General features: G+C 44.0%; 1 protein-coding gene across 1 annotated transcript in view; it reads right to left on the bottom strand.

Annotated features, from left to right (window-relative positions):
- The window catches only part of LOC308294238 (inositol 1,4,5-trisphosphate-gated calcium channel ITPR2-like), a 141589-nt gene that overhangs the window by 72058 nt on the left and 55441 nt on the right, over positions 1-14090 (bottom strand). The window contains exons 40-52 of the mRNA XM_080736965.1: positions 12772-12961; positions 11810-12063; positions 9483-9683; positions 8711-8821; positions 8331-8426; positions 8101-8220; positions 7617-7757; positions 6724-6916; positions 6342-6467; positions 4706-4881; positions 3401-3565; positions 3062-3245; positions 1986-2072 (exon numbers count right to left, since the gene is read on the bottom strand). Coding sequence (XP_080593091.1) covers positions 1986-2072; positions 3062-3245; positions 3401-3565; positions 4706-4881; positions 6342-6467; positions 6724-6916; positions 7617-7757; positions 8101-8220; positions 8331-8426; positions 8711-8821; positions 9483-9683; positions 11810-12063; positions 12772-12961 — 2044 coding nt within the window. The remainder of the gene's footprint in view (positions 1-1985; positions 2073-3061; positions 3246-3400; positions 3566-4705; positions 4882-6341; positions 6468-6723; positions 6917-7616; positions 7758-8100; positions 8221-8330; positions 8427-8710; positions 8822-9482; positions 9684-11809; positions 12064-12771; positions 12962-14090) is intronic.

Here is a 14090-nt window from a genome sequence, read left to right as displayed (position 1 = left end):
TCTGTGTCAGAGTGCATGTCTGTGTTAGTGCATGCATGATGTATGTGCTGGTCAGGTCTGGGCTCTACTGGTTGAGAAACACTTTGCTGGTCTGATCGTGTGCGCGCGCCATAGGGGTGCATGCAGACTGGATTTGTTTACCTCCCGCCTTGTGCAGGAGGTAAACAAATCCAAATTTCTTTTCCCTTTTTGAAGCAGTGAAAACCGCTTCCAATGAGTGGCTTTGTGTGTCCCACGCCCATATATGGTCATTTCAGTCCAGAATGAACAGGTTTTTTCAAAAACAAAATGTGTGTTTCATGTCCATATATGGTCATCTCAGTCCAGAATGAACAGGCTTTTTCAAAAACAAAATGTATGTCACTTCATGTCCATATATGGTCACTCCAGTCCAGAATGAACAGGTTTTTTCAGTCCCGTACGTCCAGAATATCAGTCCAGAATGAAGAGGCTTTTTCAAAAAGCAAAATGTGTGTCCCATGTCCATATATGGCCATTTCAGTTCAGAATGAATAGGTTTTATGAATAGGTTTTATTCATAAAACCTATTCAATGAATGAATAGATTTGATCTGTCCCGTCCGTCCGTCCGTCCGTCCGTCCGTCCGTCCGTCCGTCCGTCCGTCCGTACGTACGTATGTGTGTAGTCCGTCCCAGTCTGATGATTGGATACTTTGAGGATTGGTCAAGCTTCACATGACAATTCGGCCCTCCAGATAAAATCATTAATTCATTCAGAATATAAAGAATGTATAGATCACAGAGTTCATAACTCTAGAACACATAGAATAGAAGTTCACGGCTTCACTTCGAACCGAGGTTTGATTTCTTTTTACATGGTGCCGTCCCCTTCCACCCGACATTAGCGTATGTATAGGTTCTATATCAGTATACCAGACAGTTTGAGCAGATTTCATTCCAATTGGTTACTATGAACTTTACAGGCCTGGGTAGACAGGCCTAACCTGGCAGAGATATTCCCCCACTGCGCAGAGCAGCACAGCAGGTGAAAACAATTAACTGCAACAAGGGGATTTGCGACTCCCTTTGTGCAGCAGAAACAGCTCAAACATTGTAAATTCATGGGCTTTTTGCCAGACCCATGAAATGGGTAGGCCTACATAAGCAAATGTCGGTCTGTCCGGGTTTTCTATATAAAGGGTATATATGATGATGACATGATGATGACATGCCTACAAAAGGCATGATGTCATAAATGATGATGACAGACAGGGGGTCTGGCACAACCAGGTTGACCTGGTCTAGTTTTTCTCTCTCTCTCTTTTTTTTGACATACAAGGTTTCCACGTTTTTGAGCGGTGGTAAACCGCTCCATAGAGTGGCTATGTGTGTGGTGTCTGTATCCATTTTGCCAGCTATTTTCGCCATAGCAGTGTGTGTGTGTGTGTGTGTGTGTGTGTGTGTGTGTGTGTGTGTGTGTGTGTGTGTGTGTGTGTGTGTGTGTGTGTGTGTGTCTGTGTCTGTAGCCTGTACATCCTAGACTTATATCCTAGTCTGAAGACGTTATGGTAAACCGCTCCATAGAGTGGCTGTGTGTGTCTGTAGCCATTTTTGCAGCTATTTTCGCCATAGCAATGTGTGTGTGTGTGTGTGTGTGTCTGTGGCCTGTACATCCTAGACTTATATCCTAGTCTGAAGACGTTATGCAAGCACGACCACCACTCACTTCACATTCGGTGTGATTTCTTTTCCCGGGTTGGGACGGGTGCTTTTACTCGCTCAGTTACTCATTCTCATTCTGAATTCCCAATAAAAGGACACTTTACCAGGCCTGACATGTCTTTAAGCACATTTTCAATCTGGGATGAATAAAGTGTATCTTATCTCATCTTCCATGCACAAATACACACAATGTGTACAACATACTGTCACACTAGATTTGATGTGTACCAATGAGACAGAAAACAACACCTGTGCCCGGCACTGACAGTAAAACAAATCCAGTTGTTTTCAGTAAACACTTACCGCCAGCAGAGCTGGATGAGGGCTCAGGGCAGCCGTCTCTCAAACATGCCTCACCAACCACTCTATTACCTAATAGATCCTTTGGACCTGGAACGAAAAACCAAGAACATGAGTTTCTGACAAGACACAGAGAAGTCATCCATACTATAATTAGAGAGGTCAGTCAGTCAGTCAGTCAGTCAGTAGGTCAGTCAGTCAGTAGGTCAGTCACAATGCATTTCCACCTTTATCTCTCCAGCAACTGATCCCAAATTTCACATGGCATTGGCCATTAGCATTATACAGACGGTGACGGAGCCCGATTTCCATTTTTCACAAATTCAAGCTATTTATTAGCGTTTCTTTACCACTTCTGTTCAACACTACACCCTGTTGTCAGGGTTACGGTCTGTTCCTCCAGGCTATGGGATCTGTAGCCCCACACACACACCCACCAATCTCATAGTTAGGAATGTTGCAGTCTCTCTCTCTCTCTCTCTCTCTCTCTCTCTCTCTGTGGTTTGCCTGCATGCACGGGTCACTCATGCACCGGGTGCATTTGATGTGTGTCTTATCTTCCGACGGGTATGGCAAAATTATGTAGAGCAAGCGCATACATCCCCATACTTCTATTCACCTAATTTAGCTGTTAAATTATTTGTATCCATCAAAAAATATACACTCCTCCATGGGTTGCTCCTTACATTATGATGCTCCCACATATTCTCACGCACGCACCAGTTACAGTTACTTTTTCCATAACCCACACTCTGCACATATATTGGAGCACATATCTTCAAACGGGTAAGGTCTAGTTATTACAAAGGATGGCCCATGTGACCGCTAAGACAACTTAGCTGTGAGTACCAGCTCAGCTAAGACCAATGAGAAAGATTACAAACACACACACACACACACACACACACACACACACACACACACACACACACACACACACACACACACACACACACACACACACACACACACACACACACACACACACACACACACACACACACACACCCACCTTTGACAGTATATGAGGAGGAAGATTAAGAACATCTGAAGTCAAAAGTAAAATCTTTGTTTCTGACCTGATAAAGGAAGGCGCTCCACCTCCATACGGAAGTCATCCTTGAGGAAAAGGAAGCCGATGATGGAGAAGAAATAGACAAGGAAGATGGCCAGCACGGCCGTCAAGATGATAGAGCGGCCGTTCCTCGTCACGCTCTTTATGACGTTGAGCAGTGTCTCCTCTCGGATCACCAGGTCAAACAGCTACGGGAACACAACCACATGCGACATCATCAACAATAATGCAGTTCATTCATACAGAAAACCTACAGTATCTTTCTCAAATCAAATCTAGCATTTAACCTAAACAAATCTTCTGGTCTGCTTGTTATCAATGCAATGGAATTGAAATGCCTCACCAAGAAGCTGTAGAAGAACTCGTGTACAAAGAGGCCCAGGACACAGATGAGGGCATAGCTCAGATGGTAGATGAAGAGCATGTCCATAACCACCGCTTTGTAGCCACGGGTAAAAGTTCCCTGGTTTCCCACGAAGCTCACGAGAAAGACCACCTTGTTGAACAACTGAAAACGAAGAAAACGGCAAAGCAGAAGTATCACTGAAAAGGGGTGAATAAACTGCTAACATGACATTATTGTACATTAATGGACAATAACTGACATAGTATATATATTTTTTTGCACTGTTTATTTTATTGAGCGGTGGTAAACCGCTCCATAGAGTGGCTGTGCCTGTAGCCTTTTTCCTCAGTGTTTTGCCATAGCAAAATGCGTGTGTGTGTAGCATAGCCTGTACATCCTAGACTCAAATCCTAGTCTGAAGACGTTATGCAAGCACGACCACATTGGGTGTGATTTTTGAGCGGTGGTAAACCGCTCCATAGAGTGGCTGGGTGTGTGTCTGTAGCCTTTTTCCTCAGCGTTTTGCCATAGTAAAACGTGTGTGTGTAGCATAGCCTGTACATCCTAGACTCAAATCCTGTCTGAAGACGTTATGACCACCGCTCACTTCACATTGGGTGTGATGTTTTTATTTACTTTTGAGCGGTGCAAACCGCTCCTATAAGTGGCTGTGCGTGTGTCCGTAGCCTTTTTCCTCAGCGTTTTGCTATAGTAAAATGTGTGTGCGTAGCATCATATTTGTCTAGTGATGTCATAGTGTGTCTGTAGCCTTTTTCCTCAGCATTTTGCCATAGCAAAACGTGTGTGTGTAGCACGTAAACCGCTCCATAGAGTGGCTGTGCGTGTGTCTGTAGCCTTTTTCCTCAACGTTTTGTCATAGCAAAATGTGTGTACGTAGTATCATGTTTTGTCTAGTGATGTCATATGTCGTATGTCTGTAGCCTTTTTCCTCAGCGTTTGTGTGTGTAGCATAGCCTGTACATCCTAGACTCAAATCCTAGTCTGAAGATGTTATGCAAGCACGACCACCGCTCACTTCACATTGGGTGTGATTTTTTTTACTATATCTACTGCATAGTACTGTGTTCTATCCGTCTGTCATTCAATGTTATGAGATACTTCAATGGTTTCCTGTGTAAATAAGCCAAATGCTTTCCTAGGATTTCCTTTTAGTTGACCTTGTACCAGTGAACTGTACCGTCATGAAACTGTACCCTTTTCTATGCAAACTTCTAATAAAGTCTTCAATCAATCAATCAATCAATCCCTCCACAACCCTTCGTCAGAAGTCACATGACTTACATTGGTGGCTCCCAGCAGCAGCAGAGCAGGGCCAAGGCCCATAGTGTAGATGGCACGCAGTATGAGAGACACCAGGAATAACACCAGGCCCCAGGACTTGGGGAGGACAGACAGCAAGGCGGTGAACACCCCAACAGACACCCACAGCAGGACGTTCCAGAATGGAGGCAAGGTGCCTGGGCATGGGAATAAAACATCATCAACTCATTAATGAAGTGAACCAAGTGCTCTGCTTGCTACAGAAACTTAAGTCATACAGTAAGTCCATTTTCTTTCACCCAGTGTCAATTGTCTAATGTGATCCTGGGCTCCACTCCCTCTGCCAACCTGGGGAGAGCAACGGACTGACCTCATGCTTCCTTCAATGCATGAGGAGTCTAAGCGGATTCTTTTCACCTGACAGGGGGGAATTTCCCCGGTTGGACGTAGCGTGTGGAGGGAACACGTTATTCCAATCAGTTCCTTTCCTCTCCATCATGCGCCCCAGCTGGCCAGGGGGAGGCAGTATAGAGACCAGGATAACTGCATGTTTTTGTGAGGGTACCTAGACTACCTACCCAAGGGGACACAGGGAGAACATGCAAACTGCACACAGAAAGGCCCTTTCCCAACCCCACCTCGGGTATGGGCACTGATGAGGCGGAGCCTCCAGAGATAGTTAATGAAGTCTTTTAATTTTGTGGATACAAAGACATAATAATAGCCTATCAAGAAATGTCTAGATTCTAGTTTTACCAAAACTGAACTCAATGCTCTATACTAGGAGAAAGTCTAGCCATCCAATTCAGTAAATTGAATTAGCTTCATTTGCAGCCCATGTTTATCCAGCATGATGGCAAGGCACACAAGACCCTCATCAAGAACGTATAGTTCCATCTAGGAAAAGATAAAGACATCGGTACAATACCTGTAAAGATAACTAGACCAGGTCAACCTGGTTGTGCCAGACCCCGGTTCTGCCAACCCTCTGGGCCTATAAATTTAATGGTACATTTATAGGCTGTCTGTCCCTTTATAGGCTGTCTGTCCCTGTTCCCCTGTATACTTTCTCCCTACACACTGACCCACCACCTTCCTCAGCACTGCCAGAGACACAGTCCCCCCCCCCTGTAGTCTGAAGGACTCTTTTAAATTCCTTAGTAACAGGCTTGTTTACCAGATCTGAATCATTCAACCTGAATCATTCTGAATCATTCAACCTTTTGTAGGCATGTCATCATCATGTCATCATCATGACCATCTATGGAGAAAAACAGGACAGACAGACAAAGCCTTATGTAGGCCGACCCTCTGGGTCTGGCGGTCAACCTGGTTGTGCCAGACCCCGGTTCTGCCAACCCCCTGTCTGTCATCATCATTTATGACATCATGCCTTTTGTAGGCATGTCATCATCATGTCATCATCATATATACCCTTTATATAGAAAACCCGGACAGACCGACATTTGCTTATGTAGGCCTACCCATTTCATGGGTCTGGCAATGATACCAGTACAATTGAATTGGCCTACAGTGGCACAAAGAGGACAGAAGATCACAGAAGAGGATTCCTTTGTTACATACAGGGGAGAGTTGAGCCAGCACAGGGTCTGAAGCTAGTTCATTATTACTTGTAATAAGAATCAGATCATCTCACCCTCGTCTCCATCATCACCAAAGGGGTAGAAAACAGCCACAGCGATGTTGAGCAGGCAGGCCAGGTAGAAGGAGATACTTCCCCAAAGGGATATGTGGCGTGAGAACCAGAAGAGAGCTGGATTTTCTTTTATTAAAGACATTAGGAGGCTTTAGTAAAGGATAGACTGACACAAGCATGCACGGTCATACTAAAATACACACATAATTATGCAAAAACATGATCAGAGTAGGCCTGACAATTTATTGTGTTAATAACGGCACCCAGGCATTATGCAACATAACATTATAATCCTCCTGTCGATGACAGTTTCTGTTGCAGTGATCTTTATCCCTTTCACTAGAGAAACCACAAAGTCTCATTGCACAATTCAGGGACTTACTTCTGATCTTCTTCTGCCACTTCATCTCATTATAGAGGTTGTCGAACTGCTGGAAGAAGTCAATGACCTTGCTGCCCTGGTCATCTCTCTCTGTGGTGTAGAACACACGCAACTTCGACTCCTCCGTCAGGTACTCACAGATGTTCGGGACGGGAAATACTATCTGTTCCATGGTGCGGTCATGCCGCACAATCTGGCAGATACAAACGGGCAATATGTCAATACCAGTCATCTCACGGTACCACAGTCAAACTGTTTTACGTGTAATTTAATGTGTTGCATGAGACTGTAATGGTCCATCCATCTTCATCTGATGTCAGGTTACAGAGGTAGCGGACTTCCCTTTGTGTGAGGGAGTATTCTTGAGCGGTGGTAAACCGCTCCATAGAGTGGCTGTGTGTGTGTGTGTCTATAGCCTTTTTCCTCAGCGTTTTGCCATAGCAAAACGTGTGTGTGTGTTGCAACAGTGATGTCATCATCATGTGTCTGTAGACTTTTTCCTCAGCGTTTTGCAATAGCGTGTATAGCGTCAGTGATGTCATCATCATGTGTCTGTAGCCTTTTTCCTCAGCGTTTTGCCATAGCAAAACGTGTGCGTAGCATAGCCTGTACATCCTAGACTCAAATCCTAGTCTGAAGACCTTATGCAAGTATGACCACCGCTCACTTCACATTGGGTGTGATCCTTTTTTTAAATGTGCAACGTCGTCTGACGAACAATATGGACTCTGTGTGTAAGATCCTTTAGTCTGGTCCTTCACCTGAGACAAATTAGCTATGGAAGATCCTACCAGATCATTGCACACAACACAACTCCCAATCGAAATTGTGATCCTCAAAACGGTTTGATGTTTGGTGGCTGGTTCAGATAGACCTGTGATGCCAAGACCTACCTCTATCTGAGCGGTGTGGTTGGCATAGAAATTAAGAGCATCATCTCCCTCATCGTCATCGTGCGGCGTCAGCACCGCCCCCAGTCCTGACACTGTGCCCGGCTTCAGGCTCTGCTTTAGGATCTTATTGTGTCTGGCCAACTAGGAAGCAGGAAAATAATACTTTACTACAACACATTATTCTTATATCGGGAATCTTATTTGGTCAACTCTGTTGGATCTTGCAAAGGGGAACTAACCAGAACCAGAATGTACAATCCATCTCCACAACCACCACGATCACAGAGGTCATTACATACCATTTGGTCAAAGATATGTCAATTCAATTTCATGATGTCGACGCCCACAGGCACAATAACAACAACTTCTCTCAACCGCTGTCGACCTAGCGGTCACTCCTCACCCTTACGGCGTGTTACTTGTATATATATTTTATTTGCTATAGTTTTAGCAAGAATCAAGCAACCCCACAAGCACGTTCTACCTGGTGACTCAGAATGTAGATATTATGTCCAACGTCTCTAGGTTTAATCTGGTCAGTTTGGTTCTCCTCATCTGTGTCGCCCTCCATTCCCTGGCCATAGACCTCCTTCATCACATCCACCTGTCAAGACAGATGCTCTGCAGTTCAAAATCACTTACATTCAACTGAAAACACACTTGTTTGACACAGCACATTGTGGATGCATTTGTGCATTCTGCGTTGGCACTCACCAGTTCATTGGGTCTCATTTTGAACAGTATCTTCTCTGCGTTCTCGCTGTCGTGGCGACTCTCCATGATGGCCAGCAGCAACTTGGAGGCATTGTTCTACAAGACATTTACATGCAAAATAACTGTACGCTGCAGAGATGACAGAGTCCTGACTATCATGGATGCATGGATCAAATATTAACCAGATAGTTATTATTGATAGATGTCACAAAATACTGTATACAATGTCATTCACATACATAATCATATTTAAAAAATATTAACTACAAGGGAGATTACTACTACTATCATTTCATGAAAAGAAAAAACTAAGATTTTTAAAACCTATGCTTCATATTGAGCAGAATGCAAGGGCTCTCAGAGAGACCAGGGTTTCTTACCTTGAGTTCCATTACCAGGTCCAACCGATGCTTTCCCAGGGGGTTGATGTCATTGACGATCAGCGCGATGATTATGTCGATACCATTCGACTCATGCTTGACTATACAGGACTGGTTATAATAAGAGGGACCATGATTGATTGCACATCACTTCAGATAACAGCATGTCTCATATGCAGTGTGGCTGTGCGTATTTTTTCACAAATAAAACATTCTACGAATAATACGTTGTGGGTGTGAGTAGCTCTGGTCCATAGCGTTAGATGAAGTTCCATAGCGTTAGATGATTTCCTCTTAACACTATGGGACCGATGAGCCCTTGCGCTCACACCCCAGGCTACACAGCCTATCGTCTGTAGTAAAAATATAAATACACTTTTGCTACTCACCAAAACAATAACGGTTTTAGGGAGTTGAAAGCCTCATTTCCCTAGTGGGAACACTCTGAGCCCCCCACTTGACATCTGTAGATGATTAACTATTTTTATGTATTTTCTTTTTTCCCCAGTGAAATGTTTTCTTTTCTGGCCAAAAACTGTATTTTAGATGTGAGGTGGGGGTCTCCAAGTGCTTTCAACATCTTAAACCCATTTTTGTTTTAGCAAGTAGCAAAAGTGTATTTTTAATTTTTTACTACAGATGAGAGGCTGCGCAGCCTGGGCTACCGCGAGTGTGAGCACAAGGGCTCATCAGTTCCATAGCATTAAGGAGAACTTCTAACGCTATGGACCAGAGCTAGGGGACAATTTATTCAGTGAAATGTGGTCCCTACCTGATTCTCATGACAGGGTCCCTGGCAGTACTCTGTGAGGGTCTCCAAGGTCTGGCGGACAAGGTCCACATTGCTCTCATTGATGTAGAGGCCCAGCAGCCCCAGGCCTCCAGTGGTGCTGCCACAAATACAGTCCAGGAACTGGAGTGTCTCACACACCAAGTTGTAGTTAGTCTTGTTGTTCTGGTCGCGCAGAAAGTTCTGGATTCAGAATATAAAAAAACGAAATTATTAACTAGAAAGGTGCACTGAGTAAAGCACAAATATCAATCAACTAGGACACCTTCCCTTATAATGTAATTGCGACCGTCAGGTCGCAGTTACTATCAAAACCTCCACCGGCTGTCAGTCTGTCCGTTAAGGCATCTCCATACTTCGACAGAACCGAACTTTTCGGTTGAAAAATAAACTTTTTTATTTTTTATCTTTTCCGAAAAAAAAGCGTCGGATGTTCATACTTCGCTCCTGTTCGGAGGGTTGGCACGTTGGAAGTTGGAAGCGGTGGCACGTATTGTGGAGGAAGACGAGGAGGAAATGTTAGCGGAGGCAGAGAGGAGGAGGAGGATTTTGCCCTGCTTTGTGCGGCTGAGGAGGAGGCGAGCATGGCCTGGATCAGACTCTCGTTCAGGGGATGAGAGAGGCATGGACGAGGAGAAACATTTTGAAATAATGAGAATGTCTGCCAGTCGTTTTGATGACCTTCTCGTCCTTCTGCGTCGTGTCGCGCCGCTCATTGAGCATGCACCGACACAGACAGTATAGTAGCCTACTAATAGTAGTTTTCGCGGGTCGCAAAGCAAAAAACAAAAGCTAAAATGTACAGTAGCCTCGCGTCACCAGGCTTTCCAATGTACAGTAGCTGGGGGGGATCCAACCGACCAATCACGTTGGCCGTTTCACCGAACATGATTTCGGCGAGTGACAGCATCTCGTAGTGCAAATTTCAGAACTATTGTTCGGGGAAAAAGCATTCCAGAACTTTCGAGGAATTACATTTTATAGTTGAAAAGGACCTTTTGACCGAAAACGGCGGTTTCGGTCGAAGTATGGACAGGCCTTTAGTCAGTCAGTCAGTCTGTCCGTCAGACGTCACATCACACTTTTGCCCTACTCGTATCTCTGCCACCGTTGCTCCTATCCATGCCAAACTCGCTGCCAAACCACAACCTCAACCTCATTTCTCACATGGCCCTCCTCTAGCGCCACCATCAGGCTGATTTTAGCTAAACCCATTTTTGGACACTGCTCCAACAGTTTTGGCCTAAAATCCCGCAAAGCAGTACACAGTATCTCTAGAGTCATGTCATCAACATGCATCTGTCCCATTTATTGCCACCATCAGGCCGATCTTTGCAAAAAAAAAACATTTTTGAACACTGCTCCTACACATTTTGGCCTAAAATCACGCAAATTGGATGGCAAATCACAACCTCCGCCCCTAATTTCACACATGGCCCTCTTCTAGTGCCACCATCAGGTAGTTTTTTGCAAAACACATTTTTCAACACTGCTCCAACAGATTTTGGCCTAAAATCACGCAAAGCGGTACACAGTATCTCTAGATACTCATGTCATCAACATGGATCTGTCCCATTTCCCATTATTCCCTCCTGATTGGCCATGATTGCCTTCTAAAGTTTGTGTATGCGACGTGAAGGTCGCTTATCTCTTAAGTCTACCTAAACAATTTTGAACATCTATAGCCTAATTTGACATGACTAAATGACTAAGATTTAAAAGTAGTTCACAAGGTGGGCCTTTCCCTTAGAGTGACAGGGAGGCTATGCCATCATAGGCCCCTTGATGGAGAAGACATTCTGTCCAAAAGTGGTCTGCCTACGATGGACCTCACAGTCCACTCTGGTGTCTCTCTTCCTGTACAGACCACTAATAGACAGAGCAGACACTTTTCAAAGCCTTAAAATGATCAAAGCTTAAAAAAAAAATCATACTTTTCATGCTACAATGATGGCAGGGTTTCTTTTTTTTTTGTTTTGTCTCTAGTCTCTAGAAAAGTTGTTAAATTGGTTGCAGGACTGTGGTAACATCAACCGACCATGTTTTTGCAGCAGCGGTTGTCAATTTGTTTAACTTTTTTCTGTTTTAATATTAATGAGAAAAAAATGTATATAACGCTGATTGGCCTAATAGTGTGCAAGATTATCTGCAGACAGACAGAAAGACTGACAGACAGACAGGCAGACAAATGGGTGAATGCGTGATCTCCTGGTGGATAATAAATGAGCAAATTGAGTCACCATATTCAATACAAGTTCATAGAAAACCAAGCATTTCGTTTTTTTCAGCTCTTAGTTAACAACCAGTACCTGCAGTTCTGAGTTATGGTTCTCACAGAGCAGCTGCAGGTAGCGCAGGATGGGTTGCATGATGGTGATGGCAGCGCTCATCTGAGCTTCCACTACGGCCTCCTCTGTCCCAAACACCTCGCCGGTCTGACCAAGACCCTCCAGCTCCGTGTCCAGCTCCTTCCTGAAGGACACAAAGGCCTTCGAGGTTGCACAAGAAGCCTCCTTCAACTGGCCTCGCATGTCTTCCCTCATACTAAGACCAGAGTCCTTCCCTATAGGGCACAAAGGACAGACAGGGTCAGAAACAAGCTTTTTCTTGTATCAGTACTAGAGGACAAGCATGGTTGTGTGGACGTGCACAGTTGAAGACGTGTCTTTTGTGTAGAGTTCTTGTGAATTAAGTAATGCAGATGTTTAACAGAACGGGTACACATTATTGTGTATCATTATTTTATGCTTTAACTATTGAAAAATAGCAGATATACAAGCTCACAGCGCGGCACCGAGTGCCGCGCTGCGAGCTTGTAGATCTGCTATTTTTTTTTTATCGTGAAAATTTGAATTTTGACCCGATTCTATCAATTGTCTTTTGAATCCTTCTAAGGTTTTTTGAAAAACCTTTGTTTCTATGTCAGCAATCTGGCTAGCCATCGTCAAAGAAAAGGTGTTTTTCACTCAGTTGGTCTGTTCTTGAGAGACTACTATGTCAGTGGTTCTCAAACCTTTTCATGTGAAGGACCCCCAAAATGATATTTATTTGGTCACGGACCCCCATCTCAAAATATTTAGTTCCAGGGACCACCCAGAAGCAGAATTTGAGTTAAAAACGTTTGCTTTGAAAATACATATATTCAAAGATTTGCACACATTTTCACGACTTTTTCAAAAATAGCAGGTCTACAAGCTCGCAGCGCGGGCTTGTATATCTGCTATTTTTCACTGATTAAAGCATTCAATAATTCTAGACCTAAATGGGTTACCTTTCTTGAACCTGATGCCAGCAGTGTCACCATCGTCCTCCCTTTTCCTGCTGCTGCAGACATGTCCATCAAACATGTTGACGGACACAGTGGATCGGATCTCCTGCTGGGCCAGATGCATGCGGTCGTAGAACACTTTGAAGAACCTCTCCGACTTCTTCTGTTTGTGCAGCTGGCTGTAGAACGAGTTCTGGGTGGATGGAAGAGTGGTGAAAAAAGGGGAAATCTCGATATTTCTACGTTTCATTCGTTCGACTAAGGGTTAGGGTTAGGTTTAAGCAGAGTTAGCATTCACCAGCGTCGGCAGGTTAGCATTTCACCAGGTTAACATTCACCAGAGTCGAACAAATGGAACGTCGAACAAATGCCGCAATATAATATGGCTTGCAGTTTAATCAATGTAGGGTTTGAATAAATAGTGTGTGTGTATGTACGTATGTGTTTGTGTGTGTTTGTGTGCCACACCATGTGCACCAAGTCCATGGACTTTTATGGGTCAATTTATGCAACACTCTAGATGAGTGGTTCCCAAACCTTTTAGCTCAGGACCCAAAAGATGAATTAGATGTTTTCCTGGGACCCAAACTAGTGAAAATAACACGACGCTTCATGCCGCGTTGTGAGCTTGTAGATTGGCTGTTTTCACTACTTCTTAAACATTGGCTTTCTAATTTATGGAATTTCTTTGATTCACTGATTTATTCATGACATTCTTTTTATTTATTTTATTTTATTTTTCATGAAAAATGTAGAATCTTGGGGAATTATTTTTAATTTATGTTTTGACATACACCATCTCTTTGACCCATAAAATATGTCCTGGCCCACTGTTTGGTTAACAGTGCTCAAGCTCAGTGGTTCTCAACCTGTGGGTCGGGACCCCCTGGGGGGGTCTCCAAATTATTTTGGGGGGTCCCCAGATGATTAACTTAATGTGCAACATTGTTTTCTCACTCAACAGTAAACAAACCAACATAAAGTTTAAGTGTATAGAGCGTATCTGCACATTTCTTAAGTGACAATTTAAGGACTTTTTAACTCAATTACTGCCGGGCGCCGCAAGGTGCCGCTAGAGTTGCCTGACTGCGAGCGCCAGACATCTCACACTACGTTCACTACGTTTCACTCCGGGAGAGTCTGAGATTACAAGGGCAGATTCTACTTCGGCGTGGGCGGGCTAAAGCCTATTGACGTCACACACACACACACACACACACATACACACACACACACACACACACACACACACGCGCGACGGCGACGTGGCGTGACATTGCAAAAATACGTTATTTCTCATAACATATTATATGTCTGCATGT

This window comes from Nannobrachium achirus (assembly GCF_963921795.1).
Source record: "Nannobrachium achirus genome assembly, chromosome: 11".
Taxonomy (NCBI): domain Eukaryota; kingdom Metazoa; phylum Chordata; class Actinopteri; order Myctophiformes; family Myctophidae; genus Nannobrachium; species Nannobrachium achirus.
The sequence above is the reverse complement of the archived record's forward strand: the minus strand, read 5'-3'. Positions and strand labels throughout refer to the sequence as shown.